Below are 18,365 nucleotides of genomic sequence, written 5' to 3'. Positions count from 1 at the left end.
AGACGAGATCTCCCACTTGAAATTGAAGCTTTTTCACCCTTTGGTTATAATACCGGGCTACTTGCTCCTTATACTTGGCTGCTTTTATGCACGCCAATTCTCTTCTTTCTTCGGCGAGATCTAGTTCTGCTCTCAGTCCGTCGTCATTCATTTCTGAGGAGAAATTTAGAGTTCGGGGACTGGGTACGCCGATCTCCACCGGAATTACGGCTTCAGTGCCGTACACCAGACTATACGGAGTTTCACCGTTGGAGGTTTTGGGTGTAGTTCGGTAGGACCATAGGACTTGAGGGAGATTTTCTACCCATTGTCCTTTGGCTTGTTCTAACCGAGCTTTTAACCCTTTCACCAGAATCCGGTTCGTTACTTCCGTTTGTCCGTTTGCTTGGGGATGGGAGACCGAAGTGAACCGCTGTTGAATGTTCAGCTCTTGGCACCAATTCTTGAACGTCTTGTCGGTGAACTGAGTCCCATTATCCGAGATGAGGATGTGGGGTATGCCAAATCGGCACACTATGTTCTTCCAGACGAAGTCCAATGCCTTTGAGCTCGTTATCGTAGCTAATGGTTCAGCCTCCACCCACTTCGTGAAGTAGTCCACGGCAACGATAAGGAATTTCATTTGCCGAGGAGCTTGAGGAAGTGGTCCCACTATGTCTATGCCCCATTGCATGAAAGGCCAAGGGCTTTGCATAGTGTATAGATCGGTCTGCGGCATCCTTGGGACATTTGCATGAATTTGGCACTTCGTACACTTCTTGACGAGCTGCACTGCCTCTTGTACCATGGTTGGCCAATAATATCCCCATCTCAGAACTTTTTTAGCTAAAGCTCTGGCTCCGATGTGGCTACCGCACGATCCTTCATGAACTTCTCTGAGGATGTAGTCCGTCTCTTCTGGTCCTACGCACCGCAATAACGGCTGGAGGTAAGATTTTCTAAAGAGGACTCCTTCATGAAGTTCGTACCGAAGTGCTCGGCACGTGATCTTCCGAGCTTCTCTCTTATCCTCGGGCAATTGTCCTTGATCCAGATACTGCAAGATCGGCGTCATCCAGTTCGGCGAGCTGGATACTGAATGTACCTCGGCTTCATCAATGCTTCGATGCATTAATTCTTCCGCCTTTGAGCTCGGATCTGAGGCCAACTTACTTAAGGTATCTGCTCGGCTATTTTCCGCTCTGGGAATGCGGATTATCCGAAAATAGGAGAAACTTCGGCTGATGCTTTGCGCTTTGTCCAAATACTTCTTCATTCTCTCGTCACGAGCTTCACTTGTACCCAACATGTGATTTACTATGACTTGTGAATCACAATGGACTTTGAGAGATTTGACGAGCAGACTTTGCGCTAGCTGGAGTCCGGCCAGGAGGGCTTCGTACTCGGCTTCATTATTAGTAGTGGGGAATAGGAACCGAAGTGAGTAGGTTACCTCGTGTCCGTCGGGAGCGACAAGTAGAATACCAGCTCCACTTCCCATCTTGTTTGAAGCTCCATCTACGAATCCGCTCCAGCAGTCCGGCGGTTCTACTTCGGATTCCAAGGGCTGTGCTAGTTCGGCATTGGCAGAATTCTTCTGTTCGGCAATAACAGGAATTGCTTGATCGAACTTTGCTTCTGCAAGAAAATCTGCCAAGGCTTGTCCCTTGATGGCTTTCCGAGGTAGATATTCAATTGTGTGCTCTCCCAACTCTATAGCCCACTTGGCGATTCTGCCTGATGCTTCTGGTTTGGTCAACACTTGCCGAAGTGGCAGATCAGTTAGGACGCATACCTTGTGAGCATAGAAGTATGGCCGCAGTCTCCTTGCTGCATTTACTAATGCCAGAGCAATCTTTTCCAGTGGTTGATACCTGGTTTCTGGACCTCTTAATGCTCGGCTTGTAAAATAGATGGGAAGCTGCTTTAGGCCTTCTTCTCGTACAAGCACCGCGCTGATGGTTTGATCCGATGCCGCTAAGTATAAGAATATTACTTCGGCTTCGGTTGGAGCAGAGAGAAGAGGAAGCTCGGCTAGATAACTTTTGAGCTCGTCAAAGGCCTTTTTCTGCTCGGCTCCCCACTCGAACTTTGGTGCCTTTTTCAACACCTTGAAGAACGGCAGTTGCTTTTCGGCTGCTTGGGAAAGGAATCGATTCAGTGCGGCTAGACATCCGGTTAGCCTTTGCACGTCATGTATGGACTTCGGCATTGCCATGTTCTGAACGACTTGAACTTTTGAGGGGTTTGCCTTGAGTCCGTCCTTTGAAACCCAACAACCCAGAAACTTTCCCGAATCTACCAAAAAGGTACACTTTTGGGGATTAAGTTTGAGGTTGGCTTTCTTGAGCACGTCGAGAGTGGACTTGAGGTTGTGCTCGTACTCCGAGGTGCTTTTGCTTTTGACGACTATATCATCAACATACACTTCGACCTCATTTCCAATCAGGTGCCGAAAAAGCTTGTCTACCATCCTTTGATAAGTGGCTCCGGCATTCTTTAAACCGAATGGCATCTTTTTATAAGCGAAAATGCCGAAATCAGTAATGAAGGCCGTTTTTGAAGCGTCAATCTCATCCATTAAAACTTGATGGTATCCTTTGTACAGATCAAGAAAACAAAAAATTTCAAAGCCTATCAAAGCTTCTACTTTTTTATCTATGTTCGGAAGGGGATAGCAATCTTTGGGACAGTGCTTATTTAGATCGGTGAAATCTATGCACATCCGCCATCCTCCTTCCTTTTTCTTGATCATGACAGGATTGGCCACCCACGAAGGATACTTCACTTCGAATAACACATCCGCCTTCAATAATTGACGGACTTCGTCATGGATGACTTGACTTCGTTCTGCCGCAAAGAGTCTTTGCTTCTGTTTTATCGGCCGGACTGAAGGATCAATATTTAACCGATGAGTGATTACCTCGGGGGGCACTCCGGTCATGTCCAACGGAGACCATGCAAAGACGTCTTTATACTCCTTGAGGAGCTGGATGGTTTTTTCCCGAAGTAGGGGGCGTTCCCGCGAAGCCGATCTTAACCGTTCTGGATGGATCGTCTTCGTACAGCTGAACTGTCATCGAGTTCGGCTCCGGTATGACTTCGGTCATCGCCTCTGACTCCGGCTGCTGTGATTGCTATGCTTGGTGGTGCCGATCTGACTGCTCGGCACTTCTAAGCGCAATTTGCAGACATTCCTTTGCTCTCTTTTGGTCACCTCGGATGACCGCTATCCCTCCTTTAGTAGGGATCTTGATGGTGAGGTGATAGGTGGAGCAAACGGCCCGAACTGTGTTGAGCCAGTCTCTTCCCAGGATGACGTTGTACGGGGACCGAGCTTTCACCACGAAAAACTCAATCATCGTACTGGAGCTAGTAGGCGCTTTCCCCACCGTGATCGGAAGGCTGATAATACCTTCAGGGCGGGTGTCCTCCTGAGTGAAGCTCTTCAGGGGAAGCGGAGCCGGACTGAGCCGAGCTGGGTCCACTTCTAGTTTGTCGAAGCACTCTTTAAAAAGAATGCTAACCGACGCTCCTGTATCCACAAACACCCTGTGGATCAGTTTGTTTGCCACTCCGGCTTGGATGACAATGGCGTCTTGGTGAGGAGAGATGGCCGGGACGGGATCAGCAGCCGAGAACGTAATCACTTCGTCCTGCTTCAGCCTTTTATGCGTTGGCTCCTCTCGATTGGAGCCTCTGCGTTCTGACTTTAGGGACGACTTGGTCTTCCCGGCAGGGAGCGCGTCAATAGTCTGGATTACTCCATCATATTGCGGCTCGTCATCGTCTTCGGGATCCGGCTGCCTTTTCGGATCCTGAGGAGCGCAGTTCGCACCACTCTGCTTTTTATTCTTCTTTGGCTGCTTGCTTCGGTATTTTTTCAATGTCCCTGCCTTCACAAGAACATCGATACCTGCAGCCAAGTTTCTGCACTCCTCAGTATCGTGACCGTGGTCTTGATGGTAGGAGCAGTAGCTATCCTGTGGTCGGCGCGCGGCTGATTTCGTCATCCGCTTTGGCTTTTCGAATAGGTCAGAGTGCAGTTCGAAAATTTCCGCTCTCGGCTTGTTCAGCGGTACGAACTGAGCGGGCGGCTTCTCGGGATTGAGACGAGGTCCCAATCTGTCTTGCACCGGAGCCCTTTGAATTCTTTCAAATGGAGTCCGGCGAGGATGCCCCTGATCGCTATGATCGGGCTTCCTTCTGTCTCCTCGGGTCGACGAGCTGTCTAACGACCGTTTGCGACGGTCTGCCTCATCGGCCCGGGAGTACTGGTCCGCAATGTCCCACATTTCCTGAGCTGTCTGCGGACCGCACTCAACGAGCTTCCTGTAGAGAGCTCCGGGCAGGATCCCATTTTGGAATGCCGAGATGACAAGCAGATCGTTGAGATCGTCTACTTGCAGGCATTCCTTGTGGAATCTTGTCATAAAGTCGCTGATTTTTTCGTCGCGACCTTGACGAATGGAAAGCAGCTGAGCCGAAGTGATTCGGGCTTCCGCTTTCTGAAAGAACCTCCTGTGGAAGGCATCCATTAGATCTCGGTAAGATCTGATGCTGCCCTGGGGGAGGCTATCGAACCACCTTCTCGCGTTCCCGATGAGCAGCTCGGGAAACAGCTTGCACATGTGGACCTCGTTGAGACCCTGGTTCGCCATGTTATATTGATAGCGCCCCAAGAAATCGTGAGGATCCACGAGCCCGTCGTAAGTCATCGACGGAGTTCGGTAGTTCTGTGGTAGGGGAGTTCGGGTGATGTCGTCCGAGAACGGAGTCTTCAGTGCTCCGTACACGGCGAATCCGATATCTCGTCGGTATGGAGGAGATTGAGTTCTCCTGTGATTCCGGTACCGAGGAGGAGCTGGACCATGTGGGGGACGGGGATTCTTTCTCCTGGGAGATGCGACACTACTGCGGTAGTGACTTTCTTGTGCTGAGGGAGACGGAGAATCCGCCGTTTTCGTCTCCGACTGCTTTTGGCTTTTTCGCAGGAAGGTTAAGAATTCCTCCTGCTTCGCCTCCAAAAACTGCTTGACAGCCTCATTCAAATCGGGCTGCTGGGAAGACTCAGTGGGACGATTTTTGGAGCGGCTTGTTCCTTCGCCATGAGAACTGGTGGTGGATTTATCCCTAGGCTGTTTTCCAGTCCTATGGGATGGATTGGCTTCCTCCTGGTTCTCACGGGCAGGAATACGGGTACTCTGTGATCTGGTATGCATTTTTTGGGTGGAAAAAATGGATCAAAAATTCGCTTTATCACAAATTTTGTTCTCTGTTTCCCACAGACGGCGCCAGTGATGGTTCCGCGAATTTCTGATGTTAGTAAATGCTGGTAGAGAATGAAAATTACGACACAAAGAATTTACGTGGTTCGATTTACTGAGGTAAATCTACGTCCACGGGAAGAAGGGAGGGCAAGATTGTATTGCTTGATCTGGGATTACAGCTTACAACACAGACTTGCTATATGGTATTTTATCTCTAGAGAGCTTAACCCTTTTCTATCTGATCTAAGTTCTATTTATACATTGAACTAGGATCGTGGTTTGCAGCCCCACTAACAAGATCGTGGGTGAGCAATAACTGCTCAATAACTGCTTCGTACCACTAAATAGATCGTGGGTATAGCGGAGGTCGTGGAGGCCTTTCATGAGTCCACTAACTCCTAGTTCGGTCGAATGCTGAGACCGAACTGCTGGACTTTACCGATCAGCTCTTGCCGATCTGAGAGGAGAGCTTGACTGGTCGGCTTTTACCGAGCTGTAGGCTGAGTCCGAACTCTTTGGTCGTGCCGAACTCTTTGGTGCCGAACAGGTACTCTTTCTTGGGCTCTGGGCTGATGGGCCGTCACTGTTATTGGGCTTGCCATTAGGGTTTAGTTCGTACCCCATCACACTCCACCAAAAAATAAAATTTGAAGAAAATAAGAGAGAACGGTGTTGAAAGTAAACATATTGTTTAGCTTAAATTTGTGGATCATGGCTACCTAGATTGAATGGAAAAAACTATCCATTTATAATTCGGATTTATTAAAAGTTGTGAACTTATTATGTTAATCATGTTGCTTGAAGACGGCTAACAAGTTATAGATTTTAGTACTCCCTCCGTCCTTCTATAGCTAAGTCGTATTCCCTTTTGAATTATTCCACTATAGTTGAGTCATTTTATAGTATTTTTTAGGCAAAAAGAACTTATTTCTTCTTTTTTAATTTACTCTCTCTTATTTTATTCTCTCTTCCTATCTCTACCTTTTTCCTATACCACTTTATTCTCCCTTCACTTAATTCACTTTTAGCACAATTTTTAAAATCCCGTGCCAAAATAAACGTCTCTAATACAGAGGGATGGATGAAGTAATTTTTATGGATTCATTAAACAATTATAGTGTAATCTCTTTGCATTTAATTTATTACTCTTTATAAGCATGTGAGAAAACGTGCCCAACGAAATTAATAATCTCAATTGTGTCATTAGCACGTTGGCGTTCACATGCAGAGTTAAAACAAAATAAGGATTCATACCACTAATCCAAAACCAAATCTTCTCTACTACTAATAGTAATTAATTAATTCCGTTCACATTATAAAACATATTTGCAGATTAAAGGTTTCATTAGTCATATGATTGCATCATTAGTATTTTCAAAATTACGAAAATATTTGCTTTATTTTCTCCTAAGCATATAGTCTACCTGGGGCCCACATCAGGAGAGAATGTGCTTGCGTCAGCATGTCATCAGTTTGACTGCACATCTTTCCAGGTTGGATTCATGTGGACTAATCATGATCTTAATTATCATTGACATAAAATACTTAGAAAAAAAAAATTTGTTCTTCCTCATTCGCGAATGTGCTACTATTAAAATTTGTAATTTCTGGAGTAATCTTTCCTAATGGAGCTTTTGGGAAAATTCATCTTCATTAAAAAGTGATCAAAAATTTTAACTACGGCGCAATAGTAATACTCGTTAAATTCAAATTATGCATATACGTACACATTTATTTAAAAGTTAGTCACAGTTGAAAGCTAAAAAAAGAAGCAAATAAAACTAATTTTCTGTAATTTAACAGATACTACTAGCTAGCTAGTCTCCATTAATGATAATTAAGCCCAACCTGTAATTTTTCATATATGTTATAAGAAAATTATTAGAATGGAAAACTCTACATTTTTCAAAATCATCTTTATTACATTTCGGTAGATCCAATCAAAACTCTGTATAAACAAAACTACTTTAAATTAGATCTAAAAAGAAAGAAAAATATTTTTTTTCTGTGATCACCTTTAGCATCTACGGAGGGACCTCCTTAAAAATTCAATGGTCCTTAACGATTTTGTCGCACAAGAGATACATTTTAATCTCTCTCTCTCTCTCTCTCTCATTATAGATATACTCATATACTATAATTATATATATATCTTCTTGGAGATAGTGCAGTTGTCAAATCTCTTTGGTTGCCTGAGATGCAAGAACAACCTTGCACGAGAAGAAAGGTAGCACAATTTATTTCCTTATTAAAGTTTTAAGGGAAATTAAACTTTTTATTGTCTTGTTATTTAAATCAATGAAAAAGAAGCAAAAAAAGAGGTTTTCAATTTAAAGGAATCATCTACCTAGCTTCACCTCAAGATCTATTTACATAGTGTGCTTCACATTCCTTCGACATTTGGAATAAGGCATCTCTTTTATTTCAAATTTTTGAAACTTTCTATATGTTGAGGATGTGACGTTTATTGTTATTAAAAGAATACTTATGTACGTAATTCATTATCATTGTATGGAATAATATTTTGTATTCAAACCATCATGCATTCTGAGAAAATATAGGATAAAGTTGTGAACAAATTAACACAAACACATATGTACGTCAAAATGGCAAATTGAAATAAGCAAGTTTATATTTTCGTTAAAAGAAAAAGAAGGAAAAAGTTGCTTACCCTATGATTGGATCAGACATAGAAAAACGAAAGTGGAAAAAATAATTGCCGATGATTAAATTGGAAATAGAGAAATGATTGATATGAAGTATGAACTGATTTATGTCAGTGTACGATAAAATTTCAAACAAGCGCCGTGTCGCTTTTCTAGCCACTTCATTAGTAGCTACTAGTAAGGAACATTAATAAATAAAATAAAATAAAATAATACTATTTGCATTTGAGTATCCAATGCAATCCTATGTGATGGCTATGGTTCCCTAAATATTTTTAGCTAGTTTAATTTTGGATTCAGTGTACAAATGCCTCGATCAAGTTATTTTATTGGAATGATTGCATAAAGAAGCACTGATTTAGTTACTTAATAAAGTTAACTAGAAACCACTAGTTATATAAGAGTAAAGTTAACTAGAAACCACTAGTTATATAAGAGTATCTCCAATGATTCTGTACATGCAATAGCCCTCTCATAGCATTCCCACTGCCACATCATCTGCACTAAAATTCTCCTGCCACATCATCTGGACATGCAACTGGACATGCAATAGCCCTCCCATAGTCTATCCACATCACTAATAACAATTATATAATTTAATTTACAATCATAGCAACATACGAAATTTAATTTACGAGACAAATACATGAAAATTAAATAATAATATTAAAATTTATAAAAAGTACAATAATTTATAAAAAAAGTACATTAATTTAAAAAAATACAAAAATTAAAAAGTACAAAAAAAATACATAAAAAATCACTCATCACCGCCGTCGTCGCCCAACCCTTCGTCGTCGCCGCCGCCGCCTCCGTCGCCCCCAACGCCGCCGCTACTCCCGCCGGTATCCCTCTGAAACCCCTCCAATTCTTCACGCATGCTCCGGAGCAATACGCGAAGATAAGTCTTCTTCACGCATGCTCCGGAGCAATACGCGAAGATAAGTCTTCTCCTCGGGATCCACCGCCGTCCGGAAGTCGGCTAAGGTCTTCACCATTTGAGCGCGCGTTTGTTGACGCGCGAAGAATTTGAGCTCATCGATGGACCTGCCGAGGAGGGATGCCGACTGGACCTCCTGGGAACTCGGGGTGCCCCCTCGCTTCCCGTTGCGCCCGCCTTTGGCCAACCGGGCGAGGTCGGCGACCGAACGAACGAGGGGTCGGGAGCTCCTGGGCCGTCTCGGGGAGGTCGTGGGAACCACCGCTGCTGCCGCTATACTCACCGGTATAGTTCAGTTTCTGCTTCTTCGGCCAGCCAGCCTCGACACCTGCCCGGAATTTCTCCGACTCATGGAGCACAAGGTAGGAGGTCCAGTAGGTGAAGTTGTAGTACTTCCCGGGATCCGAGTAGGCTCTCTCCGCAATCCTCATGCAGTCCTCCTCTATTTGGCCATTGGTCCGCATGCGGAGGGCGTTGGCGTACAAACTCGAAAATCGAGAGACGGCAGACCTGATTCGGTCCCAGCATTTCCGGCACTCCTCCCCGGTGTGCGGTCTCCCTTCAGGGCAAAATGCCCTGTAAGCTGCGGCTACCTTGGCCCACAAGTTGACGATCCTCTGGTTGTTCGAAACGAGAGGATCATCGCAGACACTCACCCACGCCTTGTCCAGCGCACGTTCTCCGCGTCCGTCCACTTCCTCCGGACCCCGCTATCCTCAACCGGCTGCGATGACTCGCCGACCTTCTTGGCCTTGCCCTTCTTCTTAGGGGCGCTCCGACCCCGCCCTACTCCCCGACTTGGAATGGGGGTTTTCGAAACCTCGTTAATATCAAAACCCAACTCCTCTAAGGAGAAGCTCTCAAACGACGTGTACTGTGCATCCGTTGGGGTCGATGTGTGTGAAGAACCGGTGGAAAAATCCAAAGCCGGCCGATAGACGTTTTCCCCCTCGGGCGTCCCCTGCGGGGGTGGCTGCATCCCGGGTGCCCACCCCGGCATCATCTGCATAGGGGGTTGCATCGGCGGTACCCCCTGCCAAGCCTGCAAACTTCCCCCGGCGACCATCGGTGGCATCATCTGCTGCCACGGGTACATGTTGTAGTACCCGGTCATCGGAGGCCAACCACCTCCCACGGGAGCCGGGGGTGTCTGAGACCCTCCCCCGGGAGTCGGGGGAGTCTGAGACCCTGTCGTCACTGGAGTACCTTCGTAGTTGTTCTTCATTTCTCGTTGTTGATCTTGTACAGAAATTAAGATAGAGAGAGTACTCGTTAATACAAGTGGTGCGAATGAAAATGACGTCCAAAGCGCGTATATATAGTTTTTCGAAAAAATTTTAAAAAAAATTTCTGACGCCGATTCGGCGCCTACAATGGCGCCACGAGAGTCGGCGTTAGAATCGGCGTCAGTCCAAGAATCGGCGTAGGCGCGCCGATTTTGACGCCGGTTTCGCTGACGCCGGCTGCAATGGTTCGGCGTCAGCACCGGCGTTCGCGAGAAACCGGCGTGCCTACGCTGACGCCGCCATTGGAGATGCTCTAATGATAAAAATAAATTTGTTGACATTTTCAAATACACGTAGAATCTATAAATAAAAATGGCACACATAATTGAAATTGAATCTCGAGTGATTGAATATATAATAGCAGAAGAGGTAAAGTTACACCAAAATAGCAAAGTATTTCTGATTACTATTCTCTTCTGTGTACAGTGTTAACTATATATGGATATGGATGAATTATTAAAGTAATTTCCAAACTAAGGTGCTAAAACTTGTAAGGAAACAATAGACACAATTCTCTGAGTTAATGCGAATAATTTGGTTAGTTGACTTAGATTCCTTAATGCACTCTACTTTTGTCGTCTCGTTTAGAGTAAATTAACAAGTTTAATTATACACGTTGCTCAAATTTATTTGCCTTTTATTAATTGAATTCTAAAACAATTTTTCGATGCTGATCACGGATATTGTTTGTTAGACTTGTCTTATTATGATTTTGTTACGCAATTAAAGTTAGAAACGTAATTAACATAGAAAACTATTTAAATAATCCACTAGTGGTGTCATATCAATGTGTCGAAATGTGCAACACATTTCACCACTAGATAGCCAACGAGATTAACGAACTATACCACAAAAGAAATGTGGACAAACATGTCAGACAAAAATAAGCACATTAATCCAGATAATTACCATTTCTTCCTCTAAATCCCGAGTAAAATATGAAGATATTGTCGCATAATGTGTCCACATATTGTAAATTCCCCGGCAATCATTTATAACAAAGTGCAATCTTTTATTTATATATTAATCTGTCTTATATTTGCAAATACATAACAAATGGAAAAAACTAAGTTCCGACAGTTGAACAGATGTATATACGGTTAGTAGCAGTAGGAAAAGGACCAAATCTGGGCGGCGTAATTTAGGTAATTTGGAGTTTGGTTGTCACACACAGCACCGAATTGATCTGATATAAGTTTGAAATATATTGAAATGAAAATGGTGTGTACATAATGTTATTGTGAATGTGACACGTCAGTAGAGGAGAATATATCCTTTGCTTGCGAGGAGAGTGAGCTCTGCTTTCGGTAGTTCTCTCTCTCCAACACTTTATCTTGGACCCAAAAATTCTCATGTCACGTCACACGACATAGACTTGTAAGTAGCCGCGATTTCTGACGCCCACCCTTCTCAGATTCATCTCAGCCGTTGATTGTTCCCGGGTGGGTCCCCACTGCACCACCCTTGTGGCTTATGCGTGGCCCCCCTGGCACTGAGTGTGCCCCACCATCACCCCCTTTTTCTTCCTTCTTATTCACAATCTCCTGCATTCCCCATTCTTCCCCAACCCCAGTCCACCTCTCTCTCTCTCTCTCACTCTCTCTTGTATCACTGCTTTGTGTTTGATGGGCATTACTTCTCTTCAAGTTTGCATGGATTCCTCTGATGACTGGTTGCAGGTATTGCCACTGCATTTTGTTTTAGTAGTTGTTCGCGTTTCAGAACACCACAATGCCACTAAGTTTACAATGTTATAAGTGTGCAAACAGTAGTTGTTCCGTTTTTGGAAAATGCTGACACACAGCATTTTGCAGGGACCAATTTCCGAGGACGGCGGCACAGGGTTGGATTCTTCCTCACCAATCACTACACCATCAGGCGGAGGCGGCGACGACATGCTGGCGTGCAGCCGGCCGCTGATCGAGCGGCGCCTGCGGCCGCAGCACGAGCAGTCGCTGAAGTGCCCGCGCTGCGACTCCACGCACACCAAATTTTGCTACTACAACAACTACAGCCTCTCCCAGCCGCGCTACTTCTGCAAGACGTGCCGCCGCTACTGGACCAAAGGCGGCACCCTCCGCAACATCCCCGTCGGCGGCGGCTGCCGCAAAAACAAAAAACCCTCCTCCAAGAAGCCCTCCTCCTCCTCCGCCGACTCCCCCTCCCCCTCCCCTCTCCAGCCCAGCGCCGCCATGTCTCCCCACCGCCCCTACGGCTCCACCGACCTCCACCTCGCCTTCCCCGACCAGCTCCACTTCCACGCCTCCGCCGCCGCCGCATTGTACGGCGCAAACCCTTCCTACATGCTTGACAATCCCACCCCAATTGACTTCATGGACAACAAATACGAAGCCCTTTTAGGCGGCGGCGGCGGCCATGATGCCTACAATATCAACCCGGGCGAGGGCTACGCCGCCGGAATGCCGCCCTTCTTCTCCCAGTTCGGATTTGATCACGGCAACCATAATGTGCTAGAGAGGCTCATGCTGCCCTACGATAATCAGCTCGACATCGTTGAGTCCAAGCCCAACTCCAAGATTTTGTCGCTGGAGTGGCACGATCACCAGCATCATCATCATCAGCAGCAACAACAACAACATCAACATCAGCAGCAGCAGCAGCAGGCATGTAATTCGGATGCGGGGAAGGATTCGTTCGGTTATGGTTTCGGGTCATGGACCGGGTTGATGAATGCATACGGCTCATCTGCAACGAATCCATTAGTTTAAGTTATTATATGATCAGTTATCTTAATCTAAGTGTTGCTCTTCAATTAGGGTTTCCTCATTATCATATGTCTATCAAATCAAATGAGAGGCTTGATTAACTAGGCTAGAATAGTAACTTTACTCAGTTTTTTCCTTTTTTTTTTGTTTTGGTGGTTTTAAATTTGAATATCTCTGGGTTCATGTATCTTTTGTTCCCACTGTTTTAATTTAATTTTTGTAGGTGCGTGTGAATGGGAAATGAGGGAGTCTTTGATCACTATGATTAATTTATGAGTGATGCTAAATGGCCATAATGTGGCCGGCCATAAAGAGTTAATTTAGTCCATTTACATGTATAAAAAATTAGAATTACCGATATAAACTTATATGTGTGTGAATGGACTTGTGAGTTGATACTTATCTTTGAATTCCATTGCGTAAAACACATTAATATCACGAATTACTGTATACGTTGAACAACAATCAAGAAATGACAGTAGTAATAAGTTGAGCAAAAACTACGAAAGAGCAACACTAACATGTTGAGCAACATATAATGAAGATGATATAAAAGTAAAATGAAGTAGTATTAAACCAAAAATTTGAAAAAAAATCAATTTTTTTATTATATAATTAATTTATGGCTGGCCATAATGTGGCCGCATAGCTTTATTCTTAATTTATTTGGTGTGCTAATTCTGTTGTAAGAAGATTCAAAGACGGACTCGAGATTTGGTAGCAGTTCGAGGAAGATGATGTAGTACTTTTATATGAATATGTAAAGAATGTTTTTGGCATAGTTTGTGAAAAAGAGAGTCGTTTTGAGTGCTTAGGGAAATGGGAAAGCATAACATGAAAGTACAGTTCTTACTCCTGATTGGATTATTAAAGATTTCAATTCAAACACATTGACAATACTAATCAAAATTCCAAACCATTTAGGTTTTATCAAAAATATTCATGAATCAGTTTTGTGTATATATGCATATATTATCAAATTATACTTGTAATCATTCATCAAGAACATGAATTTATCCAACTAATATTTCAATGGAATTAATTACTGCAACTCACAGATTTTGAGGGTTGATAGTGGAGAGGGAAAAGCAGCAAACTACAAGTTCAAAAAATACTAGCAGCAGAAAAAACCTCTTCCCTGCTTTCAACCTCCCCAAAAACTGTGGGAAAAGGCTGTAGCCACAACAACTAGGATTATCAAAAACTAGCATACACTAAGAGGAGCCTGCCACAGAGCTGATTTTCTCAAGAAAACCTTCGACCTCCTTCTCCAATTTATCTCTCATCTCCTGAGAAAGATTACTGCCCGCTTTCTCCAGAGTCGATTTCATCATTTCCACGTTCTGCCTTATGAGAGCAATGTCAGGCGCTTCTCCAACCTTGGTGGTTCGGTTCTTGCACGCACCCACATGCACAGGCACAAAGGTTTGCAGCTGCGGACTAGTTTTAATCATCAGCTTTGGGAGATCTGGCATGCTGCTGTCAAGATTGAAACTGAGGAGTGATTCTCCAAATCCATGGCTCTTCTCCAAACTCCGAAATGCAAATCTAGCATAAGAGCTTCTCTCATATACAATCTTGACGCTATTATCACTTGCAAACTCGATCTCAGATTCCTTCAACAATCCGAACCTGGAAAATGTTGCTACCAACGTTTCTTTGAGAGGCACGCTTCCTGGGGCAAAGTTTAGAAGAACACTGCCACCATCTGATTCATCACTCTGGTTTTTATTTCGCCTCTTCCTCTGAGGTTGACCTTCAGGTGGAACATGACTCCCCTCGGGTGTGGCTGTTCCTAAGGGGGCCGTATCCAAAACATTACCATTCAATTGGGTCGTATCCAAAACATTGCCATTCAAATCCGGAATACTTGGAGCTACTTGACAAGCGGTCTTCTCTTTTCTCTTTCGTTTCCTAGGTTTGGGATTACCAGAAGAGAGAAAGCTTCCCATCTGAAGTGAGTGCTGAATAAATGAGTTCATTGTAACAGGATTCGGTGCTTGGGCTGTAAAGTCCCCCTTTAGACCTTGATGAATGTCAGTCACTCCATTAATGGCCGAGGTGTTTTGGAAGGGCGGTGGCACATCCTTGGATGATGAATCTGAGGCAAAGTTTATGTGGTGAAGACCATTTATGGTAGGAGAGACTAACCCTTCCATCTTAATCTTCTTATCTGGTAAAGGAATAACTAGATTTGAAGTAGGTATTCCAACCGGTATATGATCCATGGGAGTAACTGCATTCGAAGTAGGCACTCCAACCGGTATATGAACAACGGGAAAGGCTGGATGGATTCCATTCAAATCTGGTAATATAGGAATCGAGTTTGTATCAGCTAGCCCAGGAGTTGACCCGACCCTCTTTTGGGGAGTTTTGCTGCTTTTGAATAGATTTGAGCAAGCCTGATGGAAGCTAATCATCCATGGGCTTTTCGGGTAAATGTTTGGCAAAGGATTTTGTACAGACTGCAAACCTGCTGGTGTGCTTTTTTCTCTCTCTTCGTTAGTCTTCTGTTTTGCTAGCAGATTTTCTGTTTTGTTGGCAATTTCTAAACTGCCCGGTGCAAGATTCGCTTCTTGGTTCTCAGATTCTTTCCCAACTCGAATACCTGTCATATGTTCTACAGAAATAGTCACCTGCTCCTTCTTTTTCCTACCCCTCTTTCGAACAACAATATCTTTCGCTTTCTGATTCCCATCTACGGCATTCTCTACACTATCTTTTGCAGATGCAGTGTTGGCATTTTCTAAACTACCCGGTGCAAGATTTGCTTCATGGTTCTCAGATTCTTTCCCAACTCTAATACCTGTCATCTGTTCTACAGAATTTGTCACTTGCTCCTTTTTCCTACCCCTCTTTCGAACAACCATATCTTTCGCTTTCTGATTTCCATCTACGGCATTCTCTACAGAGTCTTTGGCAGATGCAGTGCTGGCTTTCTGTTTCTTCGATTTTTTCAACACTTTACTTCCTCCCACCTGCTCGTCAGCCTCAAGAACTAGTGCTGGCTGGTCCCCACCAACCTCGGAGGCAATATCAGCATCTACAAAGGCAAACATTCTGAAACTACAGTAGAACCTCTTGAGTGAATCGGAATATTTACTTCTGCTTATATAAGAACAATCACGAGCTGAAGAGAAAAGTTCAGCAAGCAAGTCGGCAGAACAAGCACTAATGTCATCTGCTTTGCTGACTATATGCCGTTCCTTGGAAGGATTGTTTGTACCTCTCTTCCGTGAATCCAAGCCACTGCAACTACCCTGTAGGCCGGAACTTTGCGCCAGACCCTCTTTTTCCCCTCCCTTGATCGCATCCACATACGGATAAGATAAATATCTGCTCTTCTTCCTTTCCCGCGATTCCATGCCTTTATCTGAGGACGTTAATTTATCATCAGGATTCTTCCTCTTCCTATACGTCCTGGTTTTAGTAACAATGCCACCATTGGCTTCCGCAGAGTTTCCACCAACTCCATACGTATTCATATGGTTTTCATCATTCACGTCTGACCTGAGCAGCTGCAGAGGCAACTCAAAATGGCCAATGGAACGATAGAATGGTGACACACGACTCTTCATGACCATCAACTCAATTTTACCAGGTACATGTATGGATCGGGCAAGATCCCTGATTTCTGCAACAAATGTTGCAGGTTGGAACTGAGATAACGACATATCATCAAACATGCTTGCTTTCTGCTTTGACATAAAATTTTCTTCTTTAGTTTTCAAGGACCACTGGGAATCAAGTGGTTGACTGTCCTTTGCAAAGCACAGGCAAGTCATCTTCAACCGCACACGGAACCCAATCTCACATACAGCCCTCTCAACTGAATTAAAAAAGACTCTGGAGTTATTTTGCCCCGAAATCTGTTCAAAGTACTCAACAAAAGGCCTTAAATCAGTATTGTCACACCAAACAATACTTGAAGTGCCATAGTATTTAACAAGGTATCTGAGCTTTGCCATATCTCTCAGAGCTGGCGAAGGATAGCATACCATACCTGGCCACCATGACTGGGTTTTGGTTCTAATCCATACAATATCACCATTATCAAACGTGCGATCACATTCACCAATAATGTCTTCATCTTTTTCATACATGGAGCTCCAATATCTATTACCATTAGAGAGGGTGCCATTTTCATTGGGCAAGAAATCGTGCTTGAAGTCACTCTCCCCTGATGTGTATTGCACAGGGTGGTCCAAACCATCATCAGAAATTCCACCCAAGGGACCAAAAACTTCCACAAACAAATTAATGCTGTTTCCAGAAACTTCTATCTTTGTTGGCGATCCGGGATCATGAGGGTGCAACACATCATCACACGTCTCCACAGGAGCCTCAACCTCCCCATTGCGAAAACGTTCATCACAATGTAAAGTGTCACTTATTTTTCCCACATATTCCTCAACCTTGGCACTCTGATCCCCATCATTCCCACTAAATGTCAACTCCTCTTTGAGCACCGGAAAATCATCATTGCACACATCATTCCCATGCAATGGAACCAACATCTGTTCATCGGAATAACCAAACACGGACACTTCACTCATCCTATCATATTCAGCAACAACATCAACCCCATCCTTACCGAAGAGCCTTGCTAATCCAAGATTTCTTAATTCATTTTGACTACTACAAGCATCAGCCAAGCAACCAACGAAGCTCCCATCTTCTAGGACTTCACTACAAAATAATTCATCCCGACTCAAATTCGACTCCAAGAAACCCTCTTCTAGGGTTTCTGGCTTCTTCCCACTTTCCATTTGAAGAATGGTCCACAAAGATCACACTTTTTTCCCATAAAATTAAACACCCATTCAATTCAAAGCTGTTATGAGAAAGAAAACTCAAGTCAAATAGTTTCCCATCATTTTTTACTACACAAAAAAGTCAAAGATCCTAACAATTTATATGAATATAAAACAAAGAAGCACATGCAATTTTAAAAAAATTAGACATAATAGGAATGAAGAATAACCCCCCAAAATTAAATAAATCATACCACAAATAGAGCAACTGCAAGCAAATTAACAGCATATATAAAGAAGAAGAAGAAGAAGAAGAAGAAGAACAAAAAAATGATAGAATGGCGAAAAATGAAACCTGTAGCAAAAAGTGGAGCATCTATATTTTTCCGAAATCGGTAATGGGTTGAGAGAGAAGGAGGTCTAGGAGAGAATCAGAGAAAAACGTTGAGTGATGTTTTCTGGGACTGAGTAAACTGAATGCATTGAAGATGACGGCAATATACTGGAAATTAAGGCACTCAAAAAGTATGAGTTAATTAATGTGTATTTCTAACATTTTCAAAAATTACACGGGAATAATTCAATTAATTTATATTTTATGCACTCGTTTACGTCAAAAAAATAATTGCTTTTAATATAAAAAGAGATGTATTAAGGTGACAACCCTTCTTAAGTGTATCATCAACCTCGTGCAGTCATGTGCCATGTTCAATATTTATTATTAGGCGTTTTAGATGAATTTAT

The 18,365-nt window shown here is 43.6% G+C and overlaps 2 protein-coding genes across 3 annotated transcripts; one reads left to right on the top strand and one right to left on the bottom strand.

Moving 5' to 3' along the window:
- Positions 1–11,714: 11,714 nt before the first annotated feature.
- LOC121763887 (dof zinc finger protein DOF5.6-like) lies at positions 11,715–13,126 on the top strand. Its single transcript, XM_042159984.1, has 2 exons — positions 11,715–11,820; positions 11,956–13,126. Exons 1-2 carry the CDS (start codon positions 11,767–11,769, stop codon positions 12,868–12,870), a joined length of 969 nt encoding a protein of 322 aa, XP_042015918.1. The 5' UTR covers positions 11,715–11,766; the 3' UTR covers positions 12,871–13,126.
- A 753-nt stretch (positions 13,127–13,879) lies between these two features.
- LOC121765995 lies at positions 13,880–18,112 on the bottom strand. Of its 2 annotated transcripts, none has more exons than XM_042162319.1 (2): positions 17,977–18,112; positions 13,880–17,701 (listed from the first exon to the last, which is right to left on the bottom strand). In XM_042162319.1, the coding sequence occupies exon 2, from the start codon at positions 17,634–17,636 to the stop codon at positions 14,082–14,084; it is 3,555 nt and encodes a 1,184-aa protein (XP_042018253.1). In that variant the 5' UTR covers positions 17,637–17,701; positions 17,977–18,112; the 3' UTR covers positions 13,880–14,081. The 2 variants fall into 2 exon arrangements, with proteins under 2 accessions (XP_042018253.1, XP_042018254.1); XM_042162320.1 differs by lacking the exon at positions 17,977–18,112 and having other exon boundaries at positions 13,880–16,736; positions 16,871–17,000.
- Positions 18,113–18,365: the final 253 nt, after the last annotated feature.

Source organism: Salvia splendens, chromosome 14 (genome assembly GCF_004379255.2).
Source record: "Salvia splendens isolate huo1 chromosome 14, SspV2, whole genome shotgun sequence".
NCBI classification, from domain to species: Eukaryota; Viridiplantae; Streptophyta; class Magnoliopsida; order Lamiales; family Lamiaceae; genus Salvia; species Salvia splendens.
The sequence above is the reverse complement of the archived record's forward strand: the minus strand, read 5'-3'. Positions and strand labels throughout refer to the sequence as shown.